Source organism: Camarhynchus parvulus, chromosome 3 (assembly GCF_901933205.1).
Source record: "Camarhynchus parvulus chromosome 3, STF_HiC, whole genome shotgun sequence".
In the NCBI taxonomy this organism is placed as follows: Eukaryota; Metazoa; Chordata; class Aves; order Passeriformes; family Thraupidae; genus Camarhynchus; species Camarhynchus parvulus.
The window spans coordinates 7,861,949-7,880,893 of record NC_044573.1 but is presented as its reverse complement, the minus strand read 5'-3'; the positions used below and the strand labels follow the sequence as shown (position 1 = coordinate 7,880,893).

Genomic DNA, 18,945 nt, shown 5'->3' with positions numbered 1-18,945 from the left:
CACAAAAGTGCAATCTGATACTACATCTGCTTGGAAAGACTGAGTACTGGCAGGACTACAGAGATGTTACAATGCTGTTCAGTATGCCAATTAATGAGATTAGTAAAAAAAAAACCACAAACAAATCTCCTATACTGAACTGTCAGAGGCTGAAGTAGTTCATGCCTCAAACACTGATTAAAAGTTTTGCTTGTTATAACAAAAACTGCATAAAGAAGCTACAACCAAAGAAGCCTCCCTAAAGATACCTGACTGGACTGTAAGTTAAATCGCTAAGATTAAATAAAGGGAAAACCCATTCTTCAATCATCTCAGGCCTAGGAAAAAAAACAAACAAAGCTGAAGGAGAGGAATGCACCCATAAGAAAGCCAAAGGCAGCGGATATTCTTCCCTGGCTGAGTTTGGGGTGGGAGAGACCACAGCCTGCAGAAGCCAAGTTTACAGACTCCCCACCCCAAAATTATGCACGGGGGGTGGAGGAGGTTTCAGATGCAGCTCTGGTCAGAGGCACTGAACACCCATCCTCCCACCACAAACTGGCCCAGCTATGGAACCCCCAACCCCACAGGCGACATCCATGGGACATTCACAGGGCAGGCAGCTGAGGGGGTGCCATAATCCATCAAAAACCCCCCAAAGTGCCCCTCCAGAGTCACTCCTGAAGCCTTGCACCACAGGACTGCACATGATGCAACACGGACAATGGCAAACTCCCCTCCTAAACAGGGAGGTGCCTGGGTTTTCCTACCTAGCCTGAGTGTGTGTAAACCCACTGGATTCTACACTTTTTTTGGGGACCTTCACCACCAAGAAGACCAGCTGGAGAGGATCAACAGAGCATCACTGGGATCCATGAAATATTTTTCCTTATTCTGTCTCTCTTGAGCCCTTTCTGTCCCCCCCCCCACCTATTTTTCATTTCTTTCTTTCTCTTTCTCTTCCTCTCATATTTACTATCAAATAAAAAACCCATACTATTGTCACCATTTTCACCTTACTTAAGGCAGAGGCACTTCTAAGAACCTTAGTAACTGGATCATGAAATAAACCCATGACAAGACCAAGGTTTCTCACCAGTAGTTTTACAGTTACAGTACCATGTAGCTAACAAAAGGTCCACAACTGAAATCTTCTACATAAATCTACATGCAAAATTCTATTTCATCCAAGGCTCATTATCTGAAGCAGCGTTCCATGACACTAGATTAAAAACAAAGACTGAGAAGAAGCAGAAAAAAGAATTCTGCACATTAAGCCAAAATTTTATGCAACAAGATAGTTTCCCACATATGGGAAATCAACAGCCAAACAAAAAGGCCCAAACAAGAACAAATCATCCATCTGAAAACACTATTAAGGACAATTCTGGTTTTCACAGGAAGCAAGACCCACCACGTTGCTCTCACAACTGAAGGTAATATCCCACAAGCTCTTCTGGCATTGATTCCACCAGAATCTTTATTGCAATCAACAAAAGTTGCAAATTTAGCTACCCCTTTAGGTTATTAATACTGACACTGCAAGGAAAGGCTAAATTACCAACAGACAGAAGGCTAGTCAGCCACAAAAACTGCACAGAAGAAACCCCAAAGGGCCAGCTACTGAATCTTGGCCTGCACTGGTGGTCAGCAGTACAACGTCATGTTGAGAGAAAATTATTTTCCAATCTGCTGTAGGAAGCATCGTTCCTGATAAAATAAACAAATAAACAATCCCCAACAAAGTAGATTTAATGTAGGATATTCTTTTCCATTCTGCACTTTTCCAGAATGCAAGATGCCCTACCCCACTTCCCGGGTACAAATATCCTGCCTTTGATAATCAGAGATATGATTCATTGAATGTTTCATCCTGACTGAACACAATCACCACTAAGAAGAATAACCAGCACAGCACTTGCTTGGCAATATTCTTAGCTGGAAGTAGAGAGTTTGTAGTCTGCTTTATTCAAAACATATTTAACTTGCATTTATCCCAGCCCCATTACCCTTAAAATAACACCTTCTGAACAATTATCTTTTTGTGACAACTTCACCACACAATCAGAAAAATTCCTCTGCTGTTTGAAGAGGAGATGTTAAAAAAACAGCATTAGCATCAACATAAACAAATTTAAAATTGTCAGGGTACCCCAGCCTAAGCTGAAAAGCCTCTGTTGCCTAACTGCTGTCCATAAAGATACATCAATTACAGAAGGTGCTTTCCTCTGCTGATCTGTAGGGCTCTTTTTCTGGTGGGGTTTTTTTATAGAAAAGGAAAAATCCTTCCTGTAAGGCATGAATTTGGCATTATCTGAAGACAGGAAGACTGCTTTGGCTGGGAAATAATTTTTAAGCACACCTTCAACTGGGCCTTGTCCATGCCATTATATTTTGCTGTAAATCTGAGAGACTGGTGAGGCAATGCTGGAACAATCTGCCCTACTCTATGCTGACTGCAGAGCTCAGGTCAGTAGTATCCAGTATAATACAAGTATTCAGAACAATGTTATAGCAGAATAACATCATCAGGCAGGGAAAAGCCCAGGATAGCTCAACAATAACCAGAGGTAACAACAGCCAGGACCCCAACTCACAAAAAACATCATACTAGCAACTGTCACTGAAAGTTTTCAGATTCAATTATGTGAAAAGGTGAAGAAATAGAAAAGTATACTCATTTTATGGGGTTTATCATCCCCATCTGAAAATAGAACGTCATTGATTAGCAACCAGTTCACAATCTTGAGATCTCTGTAACTAGCTCAGTAGCAATAGAGTAACAATCACATTTGAAGCAATGTTATGAAACACACTCCCTGAATTTCAGACATCCTTTAACTGGAAGTTTTTATTACCTGTCCAATCTTCCTAAAGGATAAAGAGAGATTCCCAAGTAAAATTTAGGAATAAAGCTGCACTATCCAAGGATATAATTCAATTTACAGTCAATTTTTCAGAAGCACATAGCTTTTGAAAAGGTGGGTAAATTGCCTCGTCTCATACTCAAAACACAGGCCCTAGCTATGGAAAAAAAATTAGAACAAAACACCACCAGTTCTCTGTAAGTCACTTTAGGAACAGTGAAAAGATCACTAAAAACAGCTCCTCTACCATAAGCATTCTATGTCATTGTAACTGCATAATAAAACTTTTTTCCATATTTTAATTTTGCCACTTACTCAGAGGTACTGGCAGAGAACACAAGACATTCATTGCTCAGCCTTTTTATGCTTGTATTGCTATTATATGAACTCAAGAAATCTTAATTTTAAGTTCAAAATGCATTTTTCTCAGGAAAAATAGTTAACTCATAATTCTGAAGAAAATACAGACATAACATTTGCCAAGTCATTATTTTGCTGAACTGCTTAAGTCATAATGCTTCTGAACCATTTCAAACAGCTAAAATGAAGAATGACTGGAATTATAGCAACTGTTTTTTAGAACATACTCACCCTGGATTATAAAGCATAACTGCTGACAAATTCTCACAAGATTTAGAAAGATCAGTCATAGACAAGCTGAAGGAAGATAGCAGTCCACTCTAACAACAGACCATAAAATAAAAGTATTAGACATGCTTACAAACTCTTAATTCGATGAAATATTAACTCAAGTACATGAAGCAAATGAAAAAAAGGCATCCTACAACAATCAAGACATATAAGACTAGAAATAAAATTGTGAAAAGATTTAAATTTACCAAACACTGATTTCATCTCACCTTTCTTTTCTCTCTTAGCTTAGCAGCTTCTTTAGGGTGGTTAAAGCGAAACATGTTGGTTCTTCCAAGTAATATAACAGCGCCTGATGAAAAAACCACACACCACTAACTGCTAACATTCTGCAGCTGAAAGTACCATGCAATTTTTCAGACACACAACATGTAAGCAAAGACTTCCATTAAGCAAGAACTAAATGAAAATGCATTTTGACAAGTGTTTAACCGTGCATAGTCACAGCTACCTTGATGCATACAGGGTATTCCTTCCTCTTCCTGCTTAAACAAAAATGAAACCCACACATGTTCACACACTGCATGAATGTGACTGACTCAAGGTCAATCATGTTCATGGAGTTCAGTTAAAGAATAAACACAGGCAGAGGAAGCAGCTGCCCCAATTTGATCTATATACTCTTTTACAATACTACTTTGGAAGCCACCAGCAGATGCAGATTTAACAGGAACATCCATAAATGTGACCAGGAACAAACTTGGCCATTTGCTACTGATCACTGGTCAGGTTGGAATCCAGCTAGGCTAAAAGCTCCAGATTTCCACTATTTGCACTCTCACATTTTTCTTCTCCATGTGGAACACTGAAGTTAACCGTTATTCAAAACAGGATTATTAGACTTTAATACCCACCAGTTATTTTCTAATGGAAGAACCTTGAATACTCATATTGCTCAATGCACATCTATTATTGTATTTAATCAGTTAAGGTACAGTCACAAATAAAGAGATTCTGAGTAATTCTTATCATATTTTAAAGACAATGGTACCAAGATTAATACTTCCCTACTAAGAAGTCAATGATGTCAAAACATGGAAGTCTCCCAAGTTCACCACCTCAGAATCAAACATTTATCTGTCAGTCAGCACAGAGCATTTTTAAAAAGGACTCCATTACACTCACAGTATGAAAAAGCTGTTCTCAAACTCATCACTACAAACTATTACCATCTGATAATGACATTAGGTCCTTAGCAAGGAATGCTTCTCTTAAAATCAGCTTAAATTAGGAATATCAACTCAAAATAGGTGATCCAGTCTTAGCAAAAAAATGACAAAAAGCACTACAATCACTTCTTGCTTTCTACATAACACCTCAATTTTGGATTACATTTGCAGTTTACCTCAGTCAAATCTCAAAAATAATTACTTTTCATAAATCTGTATGAAATTCCTTCAGTTGCTTTCAAGTGAAGATAAAAATAATTAATTGCAAAACATTTGTGACCGCTTTACTAGGTGGAAGCAACATAAATAAATTAATTAAATTTTCAGAATTAATAGTTACAGATATGTGTCCCTAACTTCATAAATTTCAAGGAAGACAGGAGAGAGAGCCTTAACAGGAAGCACATGAGAGTCAGTCCTAAATGATGGGTCATTTAAATAACTCCTAGGTATCTCTTTTAAGTACAGATTGGTTGACAGTTTGGCCAAACCCCTGGAAATGTGTTCTAAGGCGAGGATATATTTAAAGTAAATGACAAACTGTAATTGTGAATGTCAACTCAGTTACCTTTACAAAAACACCATATTAGCCAGAATTTGCAAATGATAGAAGAAATCCATAGAAGGAAGTGGCAATTAATTACCATGCCTCTTATTATTTTTTAACTCCATGATGGTCTAAAAATTAAACACATTTTCAGATGAACAGCTATTAATGATGAACGGAAACATTTAAATATATCAGCACTTAATCAGTGTTATCTAAAAGCAGGTACTTAAGGACCCTGGCACTTCATGCTGTGAGATTAAATGCTAACACAGCTGGGAAAAATAGATTCCACACGAGTCCTTAAACCAGTGATTTCATCAGTTTTGCACACCTAATGTCACCTTCCTCTCAGACGCAGTGTCCTTACACACACAAAAGGTCAGCTTAGGTGGCTGGTTGTTACAACTCAGCGACCCTAGCAACCCTTTCTCCTTTGAGTGGCAAATTTTTGTCTAAAGAAATTTATGAGGGAAAAAAGTCATTGCCACCATCATACTTTCTAAAAAAATCCCTTCGCCAGGATTTCTTCTCCTGGGAAGCTGAGAGGGCTCAGAGAAAAAACGAAAACAATAATTATCTGATCCCCTTCTCATGTGTTTTGCTGCTTTGGAAAGTGGCTTGGACATTGTTTACCAACTGGTCATTGTTTGATTGGTTTCATGTGAATTGTTTTTACTTCATGACCAATCATGGCCCAGCTGTGTCAGCACTCTGGAAGCAGTCAGGAGTTTTTCAATATATCTTGTTAAGCTTTCTGTCTGTATCCTTTCCCTATTCTTTAGTATAGCATAATATGTTATAATATGTTATAATACAATATGTTATTATATTAACATATTGTATTATATGTTAATAGGTATATACATATAATATGTTAATATACTATACTATAATATACTATAATATACTATACTATAATATAATATTCTGAGAACATGGAGTCAGATTCATCTTTCCTCCCCACGACTGGGGACCCTGAAAATACCACAAGTCATGTTTCCACTTTTAGCAGTACAAAAATCAAGTTGTGATATGCATCTGAAAGAGGAAAACAGGATCTAAACTCCTACTTTTTTCTGAGGCACACTGAACATTCTGCCTGTAAAATGCTGCAGGATAAAGAAAAGATGATTCATCACAACTCCATTTTTTACTGTTTACAGTGTTATTTCCTATTAATGTCAATGTTTCTGTTGTAAGGAATTTATGCTTAGATTTACTCAAACCTAAGACCAAGGGGGCTGGGCCTTTTTTTTTTCCTGAAAGAGAAACAAGGACATATGCCTCTCATTTTGCATGAAGAAACAGGAACTAAAAAAAAAAAAGAGTCAATGTTATCTCTTTACACCTTGCTTTCTGCAAGCAGCCTTTACAGAAGTATTTGTTAGAGTTCAGAAAGGATGCAAGACTCCCCTTGTCTAACACTGCATTCTACTTTTGTTAGCCTAAGCTTACACTGAAATCTTCTTTTCAGGGAAGTAATGTGAGATTGTTTTTCAGCACCTGAGCTGTGTCACAGCCTCACTCCTAAACAGGTCTTTTTCAGTTCCTTGCTAAATGGGAAGATATTCTGGGTGCTCCTGGAAGATAAAACATGGAGCAGCTCTCCTGCAGCACTCACCAGCTCACTTGTCAGTCAGTCCTTTCCAGGCCAACACAATCTATCTTTGTTCCCAGCTGTCCTGGCTGCTTTTTAATTTCCAGATTTTAGAACTTTTACATTAAAATTGTAGTTCTCTAAACCTCCTAGGGGTTAGGCTCCCCCTTTTTGTCATTTCCTATAGCTGCAGCAGACAGACACTCAAGCTCAATCTCCTCAATTCTACAGAGAATTTGGCAGTAGTATTAAGTAGGACCAACCTGAAACTTGGGGAGAGGGGCAGGGGTGTCTCTGACATTCTTTTAGTCCTGTAGATATCTATATTATTTTTCTTAACGTAACAGTGGTTGAAATTTAAAAGGAATTCTCTTTTCACCACATGAATTCTTTGACAACAAAACCACCATGGGGTTTTCCTAGCGGTTTTGGACTGTAGTTGCGAAGACATTAAATTAAATCTAATTAAACACTAATCCATTTATACACATGCAGATTTCTTTCAGTGTTGCTGCCAGGAAGAAGCAAAGAGGTTGCCTGAAAAATGACATTACACAAGGTAATACCTTGGTTGAGGTGTGTGGGTTCTGTAACCTGAATGCCATTCACAGAACACTGTGCTCCGTTCAGTGGGATGAGGTTCACAGTTCCATTGAGATTTTCAAAGATGCAATGCTCACTTTCCAGATCAAGGCCATGAAGAACTAAACACAAAGAAATAAGATAACATAATTGGACTCCTCACAACTGGTAAGATTAACATGCTAATAATAATTTATTAAGAACACACTGCACTCCATATCAGAGAGAGTATCTTCTCTTCATTCTGGACAATGTTTTCTTCCTTCCTTTATCACATCCTGGCATGCCTTAAATATTTATTGCTTTATTCTAGTGGAAAGAAGGGTTGGTTTTGCATTTTTTTTTTGTGTAATGGTCTTCATTCTTGTGCTTTGACACCTGATTAGCAAATGCTCCTTTCTTTCCAATACAAACCAGAAAAGTACAATTCACATATTTGTAGAAAGAGATTGTTTAACCAGTTTCACAAGGAAATAATGAAAACTTGTAGACCTTAGGGCAACCATGCTTAAATCTGAAAAGACAGGATATAAGATGCCATTGTAGACAAAAGGATGGCTGAAGTAAAGTTCTTAAATCTGATGACATTCAGGGCTTTTATCAATCAGTTATGCTACTTTCCATTTTTCCTTCAAATAATGTGTGATTATGTATATTGCTTAATACCACAAGGCATCACAAGTTTGGTAGTTTCATGGAATTTATTAGAGTAATTTAAATCCAGACAACTTTTGACCCATGAAAATTTACCAAACTAAGTTATTTGACTCTCAGATTCTCACCCAAGAATTAAAGGATGCAGTTTATTTAATGAAACTGCCTCCCAGGAACTTATGTAAAGCCTATGTGATAGGACAGTCCAGATCTGGCAGTTAGTTGCATTGGTAAGAAATCAATAGGAAAACCAGTAGATTTTCACCAGTTTTTAGAATTTTTTAAAACTCTAATCTGAAGTCCCAAGACTGTCTTACATACAATAGTCTAACAATGCTGTCATTATACAATGGTTAAGAGAATGATTTTGCAGTAATTGAGACAGGTGCTAGATGAAAAAGGACAGTATTTTTACAGGACGCTATTTCAAGAGAAGTGAGAAATCAATTAGTAGCAAGTATATGAACATACTGAAAGCCCACAAGCTATGCTAGAAGTCATGCTCTTTGAAGCAAATCCCATGCAATTCAGCTTTCAGATTTTCTAAAAATTAAAATATTTAAACCACAGAACAACTAACGGAAAAAGGAAAAAAACATACGAAGCTTAGTTCATATATTAGGATACTGGAAGAAGAAAGAATATAAAAATGCCAAATTCCATACCAATGTCCTGTTCTGTAATAGCATCTTCTCGGCCAACATATGTTTGGCCCTCCTAATTAAGAGAGAAATACACATTATTTCCAGTTGGAATCTCCTTATCTCCCCCACAAGAATATAATTTATCCTTCCACTTTCTCAGGGTAACCTGAATGAAATATATATTTAAACATACATGAAAAAAAGGAATCATGCAGCATTTTCAAAATGCTTTCACAGTGTTTATTTTCTAATACTATAAGCAAATTCAAGTTTCAATTGTCCAGTGCAGAAGCACCTTTATGGTTTTGAGACAATCTAGATTTAGATTTTAAGGTCAAGCTTTATAACATTAATAACAAACCAATAAATATAAAAAAATAAACCAATACAGACAAAAATATGAAACACCTATAGCTGGTTAACCAGTTGACTGTCAGGATAAACCTGAACAGATATTTTCATTTCATCATTTCCAACCTCTTAAGAGCTCTTCTTACTACAGCAGACAAGCATGAAGAGAGCTTTTCTTATCACAGTAATGTAATGAGCACTATACATGGATAGCAAATCAATACTGTAATTTTTCTACTGAAAAGCATCACAAGGCATATAAAGGCTACAGAAACACAGATGTGTATTTACCTTCAGGTGGTACAAGATGATACCAGTACTGAGAAGATCATCATCAATGCCAATGAGATGAGGCAGCTCAGAATCTAGCACAACACCTATCCCTTCTTTCCTCAGAGCCAAAGTTTGCTCCTATAAAGGACAAAGTCTATTTATTAGGATGTGCAAGAAATACCTCTCTTCCTTCTCATTCTAAACCACATTTAATGTAACTTTTTCTGTGTAATATCACACAAAAGAAAGAGCAATTTTTTAGAATTTTTTGATTTTACATTTTAAACGTGATTTTACATTTAAACGACTTCTTTACTTTTATTAAGCATTCCAAGCTTGCTGTTGAGGACATCTGTGAAGGTGTTATTTGAAGGAAACCAGACAAACAGCTGAACTATACCAGCGAAGGAGCATCAATCAAGAGTGTAACAAAGCAATGTTGTCTAAAAGCAAGCTATGGGCTACCTTTCACAATGGTAAGGAGAATTTCAAACTCCTCAGCATTCAGTACAGCTAAAGAACAGAAAACTGAAAACTTTCCAGCAGTCCTTTCAATAAGCTGAGCCTTGCATAATAAAAACCCCAGACTCTTGATAATTCAGTAAACCTAAGCAGTTGAAATGTCATGTAATGGAAGAGAAGCATTGCCAGTAGTAAATAAATGTAAGAAATATTCATAGCACATAATTTCAATACTTCAAAATTCCTTGGGCCACATTTTACAGCCATCCATAGGTTGAAGCATCTATTCAGCAGGACTTCAAGTGGGAGATTTCAGCCTTGGATAAAGTAATGTACTGTGTAGTACACAACACTCTATGCAATAAGTAAAAAATTAATAATAGCTTTGAAATAAGTTTTATTGAATAAGTACAATTTTCAAGTTGAAACAGAATCCTATTGGCTTCTAGGCCTGGAAGATTACAACAATAGAAATTATGATTGTCTCCACACACACACACAATCTTTCAAGACAAATGCGTTTTTTTGTCTAGAAGGGCTAAGCCCTGACAATCCATGAAGCAGAGGCAATGTCAGCAAGTATTCCTGTGTATTACAAGGAGCATGCTTTTCTCCTGGTGCTAATGAAAGTGGAAAATAAGTTTTGTGACAGCTGCAAGACTATTCCTTTTCCAAGTCATCAAATGCTTTCTCCAGAGCCAAAAAGACACCACACTGTTTTTAAGAAAAAACAACACACAGATTGCTATATGTATTTTCCCAAGCACAGCAACTTGCAAGTCTAAAGAAGAAAGCAGATGTAAAATCTCATTTCCCTGCAGGAAAAAAGACATTGTCAATATTGATGCTGCCTAAAAATTTCAAGTATGGACACATCTGGGCAAGATGAGATGATGACACAACATATGAGACTCTGCAAAACAAAACTGAGAAATGTTACTCTGGTCATAGATGAATTAAAAAGTTCTCCAGCAGATACAAGAAAAAAAATAAGCTGTGATTCATGTGCAGCTCAGATATTCAAAATGCACCCAGATATTCACTCATATTATAAAAGAGTCACATCATAAACCTAAAAAATATGGCTTAATTAATTGTTCAAGTGCAAAAGTATTTTCAGTAAAAAATACCTATCACATATTAGATATTTACTGAGTAGCATCCACTGTTATCCATAATTTACAATGTTCCCACATGACAAGGATGAAGACAAGACCCTGAGGACAGGTGACCAGTTACTGCTAGCACCTTGAGCCCAATGGAATTGATAAAATATTAAAAGCTGAATATTTTTCCACAGCACAACAAAGCATTTGCCAATGTCCCCGACAGAGAAAAAAATAAACATCCCAGGAGACAAAAAAATTATCACTGGGTGAGAAAAATAGCTCACAAATAATTAAGAGTAAAGAAACAATATGATTCTTTATTTTCCAGTCTTTCAATATTCAACACATTCTTATTATAATAAGAAATTAATCATGTATAAATGTGATTTAAAACAGATGGATTGCTTTTTTACTCAGATCTAAAATTAAAGAACACAAATTAATTGAGTTTCTAGAGTTACATTTTGTAAATGACTACCATCCATGCACAGAATGCATCCTCTTAATGGAAATTTTATAAAAATGCAGCAGACAGTAGCTGTGATTAACTATAACATTTTTAGCTTAATACAGGCTGTAAATAAGCTTTTATCTTCAGATGCAATTTACTAAAACAATCTGAATATTAATCAGATACCTGGAGTAACTCCTGAACTTTAATAGCTTGGTTTAAAATTTAATTCCAAATTCAAAAGCTTCTGCAAGGATGCCTCCAAAAGCCAAACTGTGCATCTCTGCCCCAAAATGAAATCACAGAAACATCACTAACAATGAATCTTTATTACTCTGTTCTCTAACAGTGAGAGAAGGAAAAGAAAAAGGCCCAAAAGAAGTAGTCAACCTGTCCCTCTTTCATCCTTGACAGCATAGGAAGAATGTTTTTGAAGAGGGAGAGACCTCTTTTGAAATTAATTGAAGATCTGTAAGCTATTACAGGGCAGAGAAATTATTAGGTTTAATCCATTATTTGATTCACTTCCATTTGTGCCAAATAATTTTAAGTGGTGAATCCATAGCTCAAATTACAAGAGCATGAAAGGTCACTGTCCCCAGTAAAAATTACTAATTCAAAAAATTTATGAAAATCTCAAGATGCAGTTGAAAAAAGCTGAATGTACCCACATGTTTCTTAGCTTAAATTATCCTTGAGCAGAAAAGTGTACAAATACTCCCTCAGTATTTAAGATGTGTTCACAAGCTGGGGAAAATAAAGCAAGCTGAGTATTATCCACAAAGGAGCACTTTGGATGGTACAAGTGGCCACTGTGGTAGGAGCAGAAAAAGGTTTTCTTCTCTGGGAGCTGTTAGATCAAATGGACTCACTTGAAGAGTAGAAACTCAGAAAGCAACTCTGAGACAGAATACAAAAAACCATCTTTAAGTCAAAGTTAAAATAAAGGGATTATATTGTAGATTTAAATTCTTGTCTCTGAATTCAGCTCTGACTCAGCTATCAGAACCAGCCTGATACAATAAATTCATTTACATTTATATAGAGAGATATAAAAGCTTTTGTGAAAACTCATTTCTTCTGTACTGATGTAGTAAGTTTACTGTATTAACTGATACAGTGGCACCTCCAAACTGAGGTATGATCTGGCAGTTTAAGAACAAATCTATGACTGAAGTACTGACTTGAGCTGAAAAGTTCATCATCATCATCATCTACAACCATCCATTATAAAGGCCACTGCTGTGACACACAGGATGTCTTTAAATGGATCTTTTTGAATGCACACACAAAAATAGAAGCGCACAGCTTTACTTTTTTTTGGCCAACAAGACGCTGAATTAAATTAAAAAAGAAAGTCCAAAAGGCATTTCTAACATTCCTTTATCAATCTAATAGTAGAGGAAAGCATTATGCTGCTATTGTCCCAGCACATATCAAAGACTACATGTAATTAGTGCACTGCAGTGAACATAACCTCTCGGGGGAGTTCCATTTTTGTCAAACTTTCCAATGCAAAAAGGCAACTCCTTTATTTAAATATTGAACAGATAGCTGCTGGCACACAGTCCTGAGAATACACTGTACAGACACTTTCAGTAAAACATGACAATTTAGTTAGCCAGCATGATGTTTAGATTTCTACATTTAAATTATGAAAAAAAAAAAACCCACATAATACCAAACTAAAAAATTATATGCAGAAAATGTGCAATGGCAAAAGTCTTGGCATTAATATTTAACCAGACTATATATGAGAAAATTCTTATGCTAACAGGTACTTTGGGTGCATTTGATTTTTTTGAAAACATGCTATTATATCCTGAGTTCACAAAAATGCCTAATCATACTCAATGGCCCAGCACTAACATTAAGTCCTCTATAAAATGTATAGATGTAAACTGCACACAAGCAAAGTTCTTAATTCTTAATTGCTCTTCCTCCAGTTATGTATTCAATTCACTTTGCATTTCCTTTAAATCACTGGAAACAAATGTTTCATACTTAAAGAAAAAATATTCCAGTGCTCAGAATTCAAATGCTCTGCAAAAATTTATTTCCAAAGCCAGCAGATACATGGTATTAAAGAGACTATGTAAACAGAGAGAGGAAATAGGGTGACGCAGCCTTAGCTGGGCATGCCATAATCAGCATGAGTGAAAATTCAAAACTTCTCTCACTGAAGTTTGAGTTTCCAGAGTTGAACCTTCCACAAAAAGAGAAAATGAGACAAAAGTGTGGGCAGGGCTGTGATGAATGTGCAAAAAACCCAAGGGGGGAAATTCCCAAACAAGCAGTGCTCACTTGATGTTTCTCATATGAGGAAGTAGAAAAGAAAATTGATTGTCAGGAGTTCAAAAGCAAAAAGCAACCCCTTGTTGCTAAATACAAGGACACTGCAGACACCAATAATTTACATGGCTGCAAGAAATTATCTGGAAAAAAGATGAGGAAAGGAAAAGAGGTACTTGTGGACAAAGGCACAGGGTATCCATTGCTTGGGGTTCCCTAAAGAATCACAGACACAGAAAGCATGCAGTGTTTTCTGGAGAAGGATTGCTATCTGCTTGCCCTGTTTTAAACTCCAAAATGGAGTGCAGCTGAATAAACCATAACTCACCTACATAGAGCTCATTCCCATCATTTGGGTGCTATAGTCCTAATGCAGGCTTTGCATGGTTAAAAATTGCAGGATGTAAGAGGAATATACTGCAGACAGACTTCTGTTTCTGTTTACATAATATAAATTATCAGAATAATTCTAGATATAATTCTTCTCAAAATGCTACATAAACAGAATGACTACTCCTCTGAATTTTCCACTGCATTGCATGCTAATTATTATATTTATAAAGATGACAGCCAACTACTGAAGTACTGAAGTTGTACTCACAGTATTGAGAGGCAAGTGTAGAAAAAAATCGGTAAAGCTGCCAGTAAGCCCCACAAAACACAAAAAAGCTGATTTGATTGGTTCTGTAATTAAAGGAGAACGTGGAGAATTTTACCTCTGCCTGCAATGCCAGCAACATTTCTTGTACGTGAGGAGAAACAACCGAAAAGTGACCTCCTGTGTCACAAGTGCTGTGCCCAAAGAGCTTAACAAGAAATTTTATAGATTATGCTCAGACTCTCACCCATTATATGATGTAAAATTATTTCAAATATTTGGGCTGAACTTGGTAATAGCCAGTTTAAACTCGAGCACTTTGCATCACTATCGACATTCAGCTGAAATAGTAATTTTCGTTCTCCAGCCTTCATTCACTGATGCTGGCAGCAGTGGTATATATTCTCTACACTGTGGTTATACTATGCCAAACTCCAAGCATTTCCCCCAGAAGATGCCCAGGCTCACCATATCCCAGGGTTTAGCACACCCCTTCTCAAGGTCCTCCTCTTTGCCAATTTCCATGGTGTGTTCCCAGTGTGTATAAAATTTTGCCAGCACCATGTACACCCCTCTCTTCCACAATATCTATCTGATCCTTCCAGATTCATGTGTCTTTCATGCAGATGTACCATCTCATGACAGTAAAGTCTCATGCCATCCTCCTCCTCTTCCACAGTGTATTCAGTTCTTTGCATTGCAAACTATTTATCATCAATGAATTTTCTGTTATCCTCAGATTCACCCAATCCCCTCTCAGATGCTCTGCTAGAAAAATTACCTTTAATACCAGCAAACTTCACCAGTTAACACATTTAAAGAAACCATTAAACATGATTAAGCCCAAAAATGTGCTCCAGGACCACCTCCCCAAAACCCTTACTGTCACTATAGGACACAAAAGAACACAAGCACACCACCATTCTCAAGGTGAAGGAAAAGAAGGGCAGTTTATTTTCTGACTCCAACATTTATAGATTTCCAAAAGTGACAGCAGATTGGAGGGTGACAGTGCCACCTCTCCAATGACACTGGGCAAACCAACTGTCCATCAACTCTCTCCTCCTCCATAAAGGAATGCAAAACAATGAGTTATTTACAGAAAGTGTGTGAGAAAGTTCACTACAAGAATGTCAACATCAGAAGGCTTAGAAAAATCTTAAAAAACCAGGGTGACACCTTACAACTTCTCTTCCCTCCCAGTACCACTGCTTCCATCACACCCTTGGTATAAGCATTTTTATTATATTTAAATCCTTACTTCCACACTACATAAATAAGGAAATAATTTCCTATACATCTCAGGGTCAAATGCTCCACCAACATACACCAACATGAGAACCAGGCCCCCACTGTTTCTAGCAGGGATCACTGTTAGATAGAACTAGATCCAGCTCACACTGAGCAGACAAACCAGGATCAGCCAGCTCAAGAAAAAATCACAGACTACAGACAACATGAAAAATATTCATTAAATAAGAAATAACTATTTTAAACCTGAGATTTACAGAGAGTTATGACTATGATTTTGAAAGACATGGCAGAAAAAAAGACACAATTTCAAAGAAGTTTTCTCAAGAAAAGCAGATTAAATTTTCCTTACTAGTCCAGCAAATAAAAGCCGTTCAGAAGGCAGAGTCAGCCAAGTTTTAGAGTCCTTCCACAATTCACTTCAACATAACAAATGTAAGTCAGAGCAACAGTTCTAAATTTAGCATTTGCATTTAGCTTTAAATGCTTATTTCCACAGGGTAATATTTTAGCAAATTATTTTCCATTCATTTTACTTTGAGAACAGGGTTTATAATTACTTTTCTGGAAATTGCTGAAGGTGTGATCACCTTACCTTCCTTTCCAGACATTATGTGCTGGGTTTTACTAGGTCAGTTAAAGAAAACACAAGCTGTCACTTATGTGACGCTTTTAATGCAAATTAAAGGCCTATTAAAAGGTCAGAAATCATAAAAAATATATTCCATTTGATCTCAAGGCAAACATTTGAGGATATTACAAAAAGACAGGATAAAGTGCCCTTTAAAAACTATCAGTTTGATTTTGTGTACCCAAAGCATAAAATAATTGGTGCATTCAGCTGGCACAAATAGCATTAGCAACTGGTGTCCATCATACAGTGACTAGGATTTTTGGATTTTTGATACTATTCTTTTGTAAAGAAGGTAAACTCAGCTGGAAAAACTGAACTTTTCTTATGAAAACATCTTCCCCTTTATTCTAAATCCAGTGAAATAGATCTCATCTAAAAAATATACTCCAATTCTATCATTAATACTATACAAGATAAGCATACAGAAATATAGATATAAAAACTGTATAATTATACACAGTCAATGGCTTGAATTCTCTAAATTCAATAATTTCTAGTAAAATGATTGAAAGCCAAAAGATAGACAGGAAATGCCCATGTTTTATATTACCCATCCTTTACATGCAATGAAACTACAGTTAATTTCACAATTTTTAGAACAAAATGAAAACGAACAAGTCATTCTAACTTGCACCAGCCTAGTAATTAAACTGCTTTAAAGGACAACATAGGAGGACACCAAAAGCTTCAGCTGTAATTGCAATACAATTATCTCCATTTCAATCATACAAATAATGAATCACACATACAGATGCCAAACAAGATCACAGCACCTTTAAAAACGTAGGTTGGAAAAGAGGATAAGCACAAAATAAGGGGAGAGGACAAGATGACAAGAGTAGAAATGCAGAAATATAGTAACAGGAAATAGGTACCATAGGAATCAAAGGGAAGCGTCCTTTAAAAATAAATTAAATAAAAACAATCTATACAGAAATACTTATAATCTGGCATCAGTCCCTAATATCAAGGCCAAAATAATTATCATATCTAATAGTATGATAATATTATTATAATAATAAAAAACAAGGATAAATAAAAAACAAGAATAATAAAAAACAAGAATACTGAAATCATATTTCATAGCCAAGACAGACATCCCAAATATTGACTGAAGGGTAAAGTTCCCCTCACTTTTTTTGGTAGGTTCAGCAAAAATTGAATTGAAAAATCCAGAAGGGAGGAATCTCTTGCACTGTACTATGTAATCTAGACTACAATACATTATGGCATCCTTGGCAGATTGCAGTTTTGCCACATTTGAGTATTTTTTAAAATTAAGGTCCACTGAATCAATGAAAGGGAACTAGCACAGCTTTGCCAACTACTAGCAGAAAATAAGGCTTCCTTCAAAGATGCAAACCTGCTGTACTTTTAGGGTCAAAATGCAAAGCAATCCACCCAAAGCTCAAGAAGCAACCACTGACAATTGTGTTTTGCTAACTGATCTGAACCTTAACTTGGATAGCCTTTTTTGCATTCTGACAAAAACCTTCAGGAAAAGACTTTTTGTTAGCTAATATAAAACAATAAAAGAGGAAGTAGTGTTCTCCAAAGGAGGTTATGGCATTTGTTGTATTTGCTGTAAGAAATGAGGCAAGTTTTATTTCCTCAGTGGAAAAGCTTTCTGTTATTTTTAAAACCTGACTGAGATTTGAAAACATGAGTGTGCAAACGCTGTGTATCATGGCAGCCTTGTCTCTCACCTGAATTCTCAGTGACTCCTGACAGGAACCACTGCACCTCAAAACTAGAGATCTACTGGAGGTGATTCATTCCACTATGTAAATCACCTCAAAACAGAGGATTAATGCACTGATATGGCGTAAAATAGAACACTTTTAATGACTTACAATGATTGGCAAGTGAATAGCACCAGCCGTAACAGATGGAGAACAAATCCCCTCTTTCATTTCTAAGCCTTTGAGGTGTACAGTATGCCAAGTTTCATAATTTCAGAAGTTAAAGAAGACCTCACAATGAGTTTAAATCTAACCATTTGAACAAAAAGCAGACTAGATGTTTGAAATATTCATTTAAATGCTTCATTATCATAAACTATCAGGAGCACATGAAAAATCTCTTTCAAAAATGCTGCCAAAAAGCACTATGTGACACAGAAGTAACCTTGAATTTAACATCCTTTCCTAATGGAAAACAAGGTGACAGGTGTATTAAGACCAACAAGATCACTGGTAAACAAAAGCTACTTGTTGAAACCAAGACAAACTTTGATATTGCTTTACCAAAAGCAATCTATGGCATTTAATGCTTAAATATGTAATTTTATTAATAGAGAAAACCTTTAGATTTACTGAGTAAAGTAGCTTATACTTGGACAAAACTACAGAGATTTAAACATAAAACCAAATATAACCAAATTCTCTCCCAGGCATATTTCAATTAAGAGTATTAATGACTGTTTAAATTCAACTAATCAATTTAGGTCTTAAGAGACTAGCAACTTGAAAGGAAAATGGCCAAAAGGAAATTCCTCAGGAGGAAACACTCTCAAATTTCCCTAGGTTAGGGATACAGTAAGATAAAATTTCCATGGGTTAATAGAATCTTAACCTTAAAATCCTCCTTTGCCTTTCTGTTATGTTCCCTATATATATATATGACTGTAACTCTGGAACCCATCAAGGTCAATCATACCATGACCTCCTTCCTTCCACAAGTCCATGTTGCATTTTGGAGCCAAATGGAATATATTTTTTATGATTTCTGACCTTTTAATAGGCCTTTAATTTGCATTAAAAGCGTCACATAAGTGACAGCTTGTGTTTTCTTTAACTGACCTAGTAAAACCCAGCACATAATGTCTGGAA

General features: G+C 36.2%; 1 protein-coding gene across 1 annotated transcript in view; it reads right to left on the bottom strand.

Annotated features, from left to right (window-relative positions):
* Positions 1-18,945, bottom strand: part of KIF16B (kinesin family member 16B) — a 139,338-nt gene that overhangs the window by 64,970 nt on the left and 55,423 nt on the right. Inside the window, 5 exon segments of the mRNA XM_030944547.1 lie at positions 3,438-3,526; positions 3,707-3,789; positions 7,380-7,517; positions 8,715-8,766; positions 9,336-9,455. Coding sequence (XP_030800407.1) covers positions 3,438-3,526; positions 3,707-3,789; positions 7,380-7,517; positions 8,715-8,766; positions 9,336-9,455 — 482 coding nt within the window.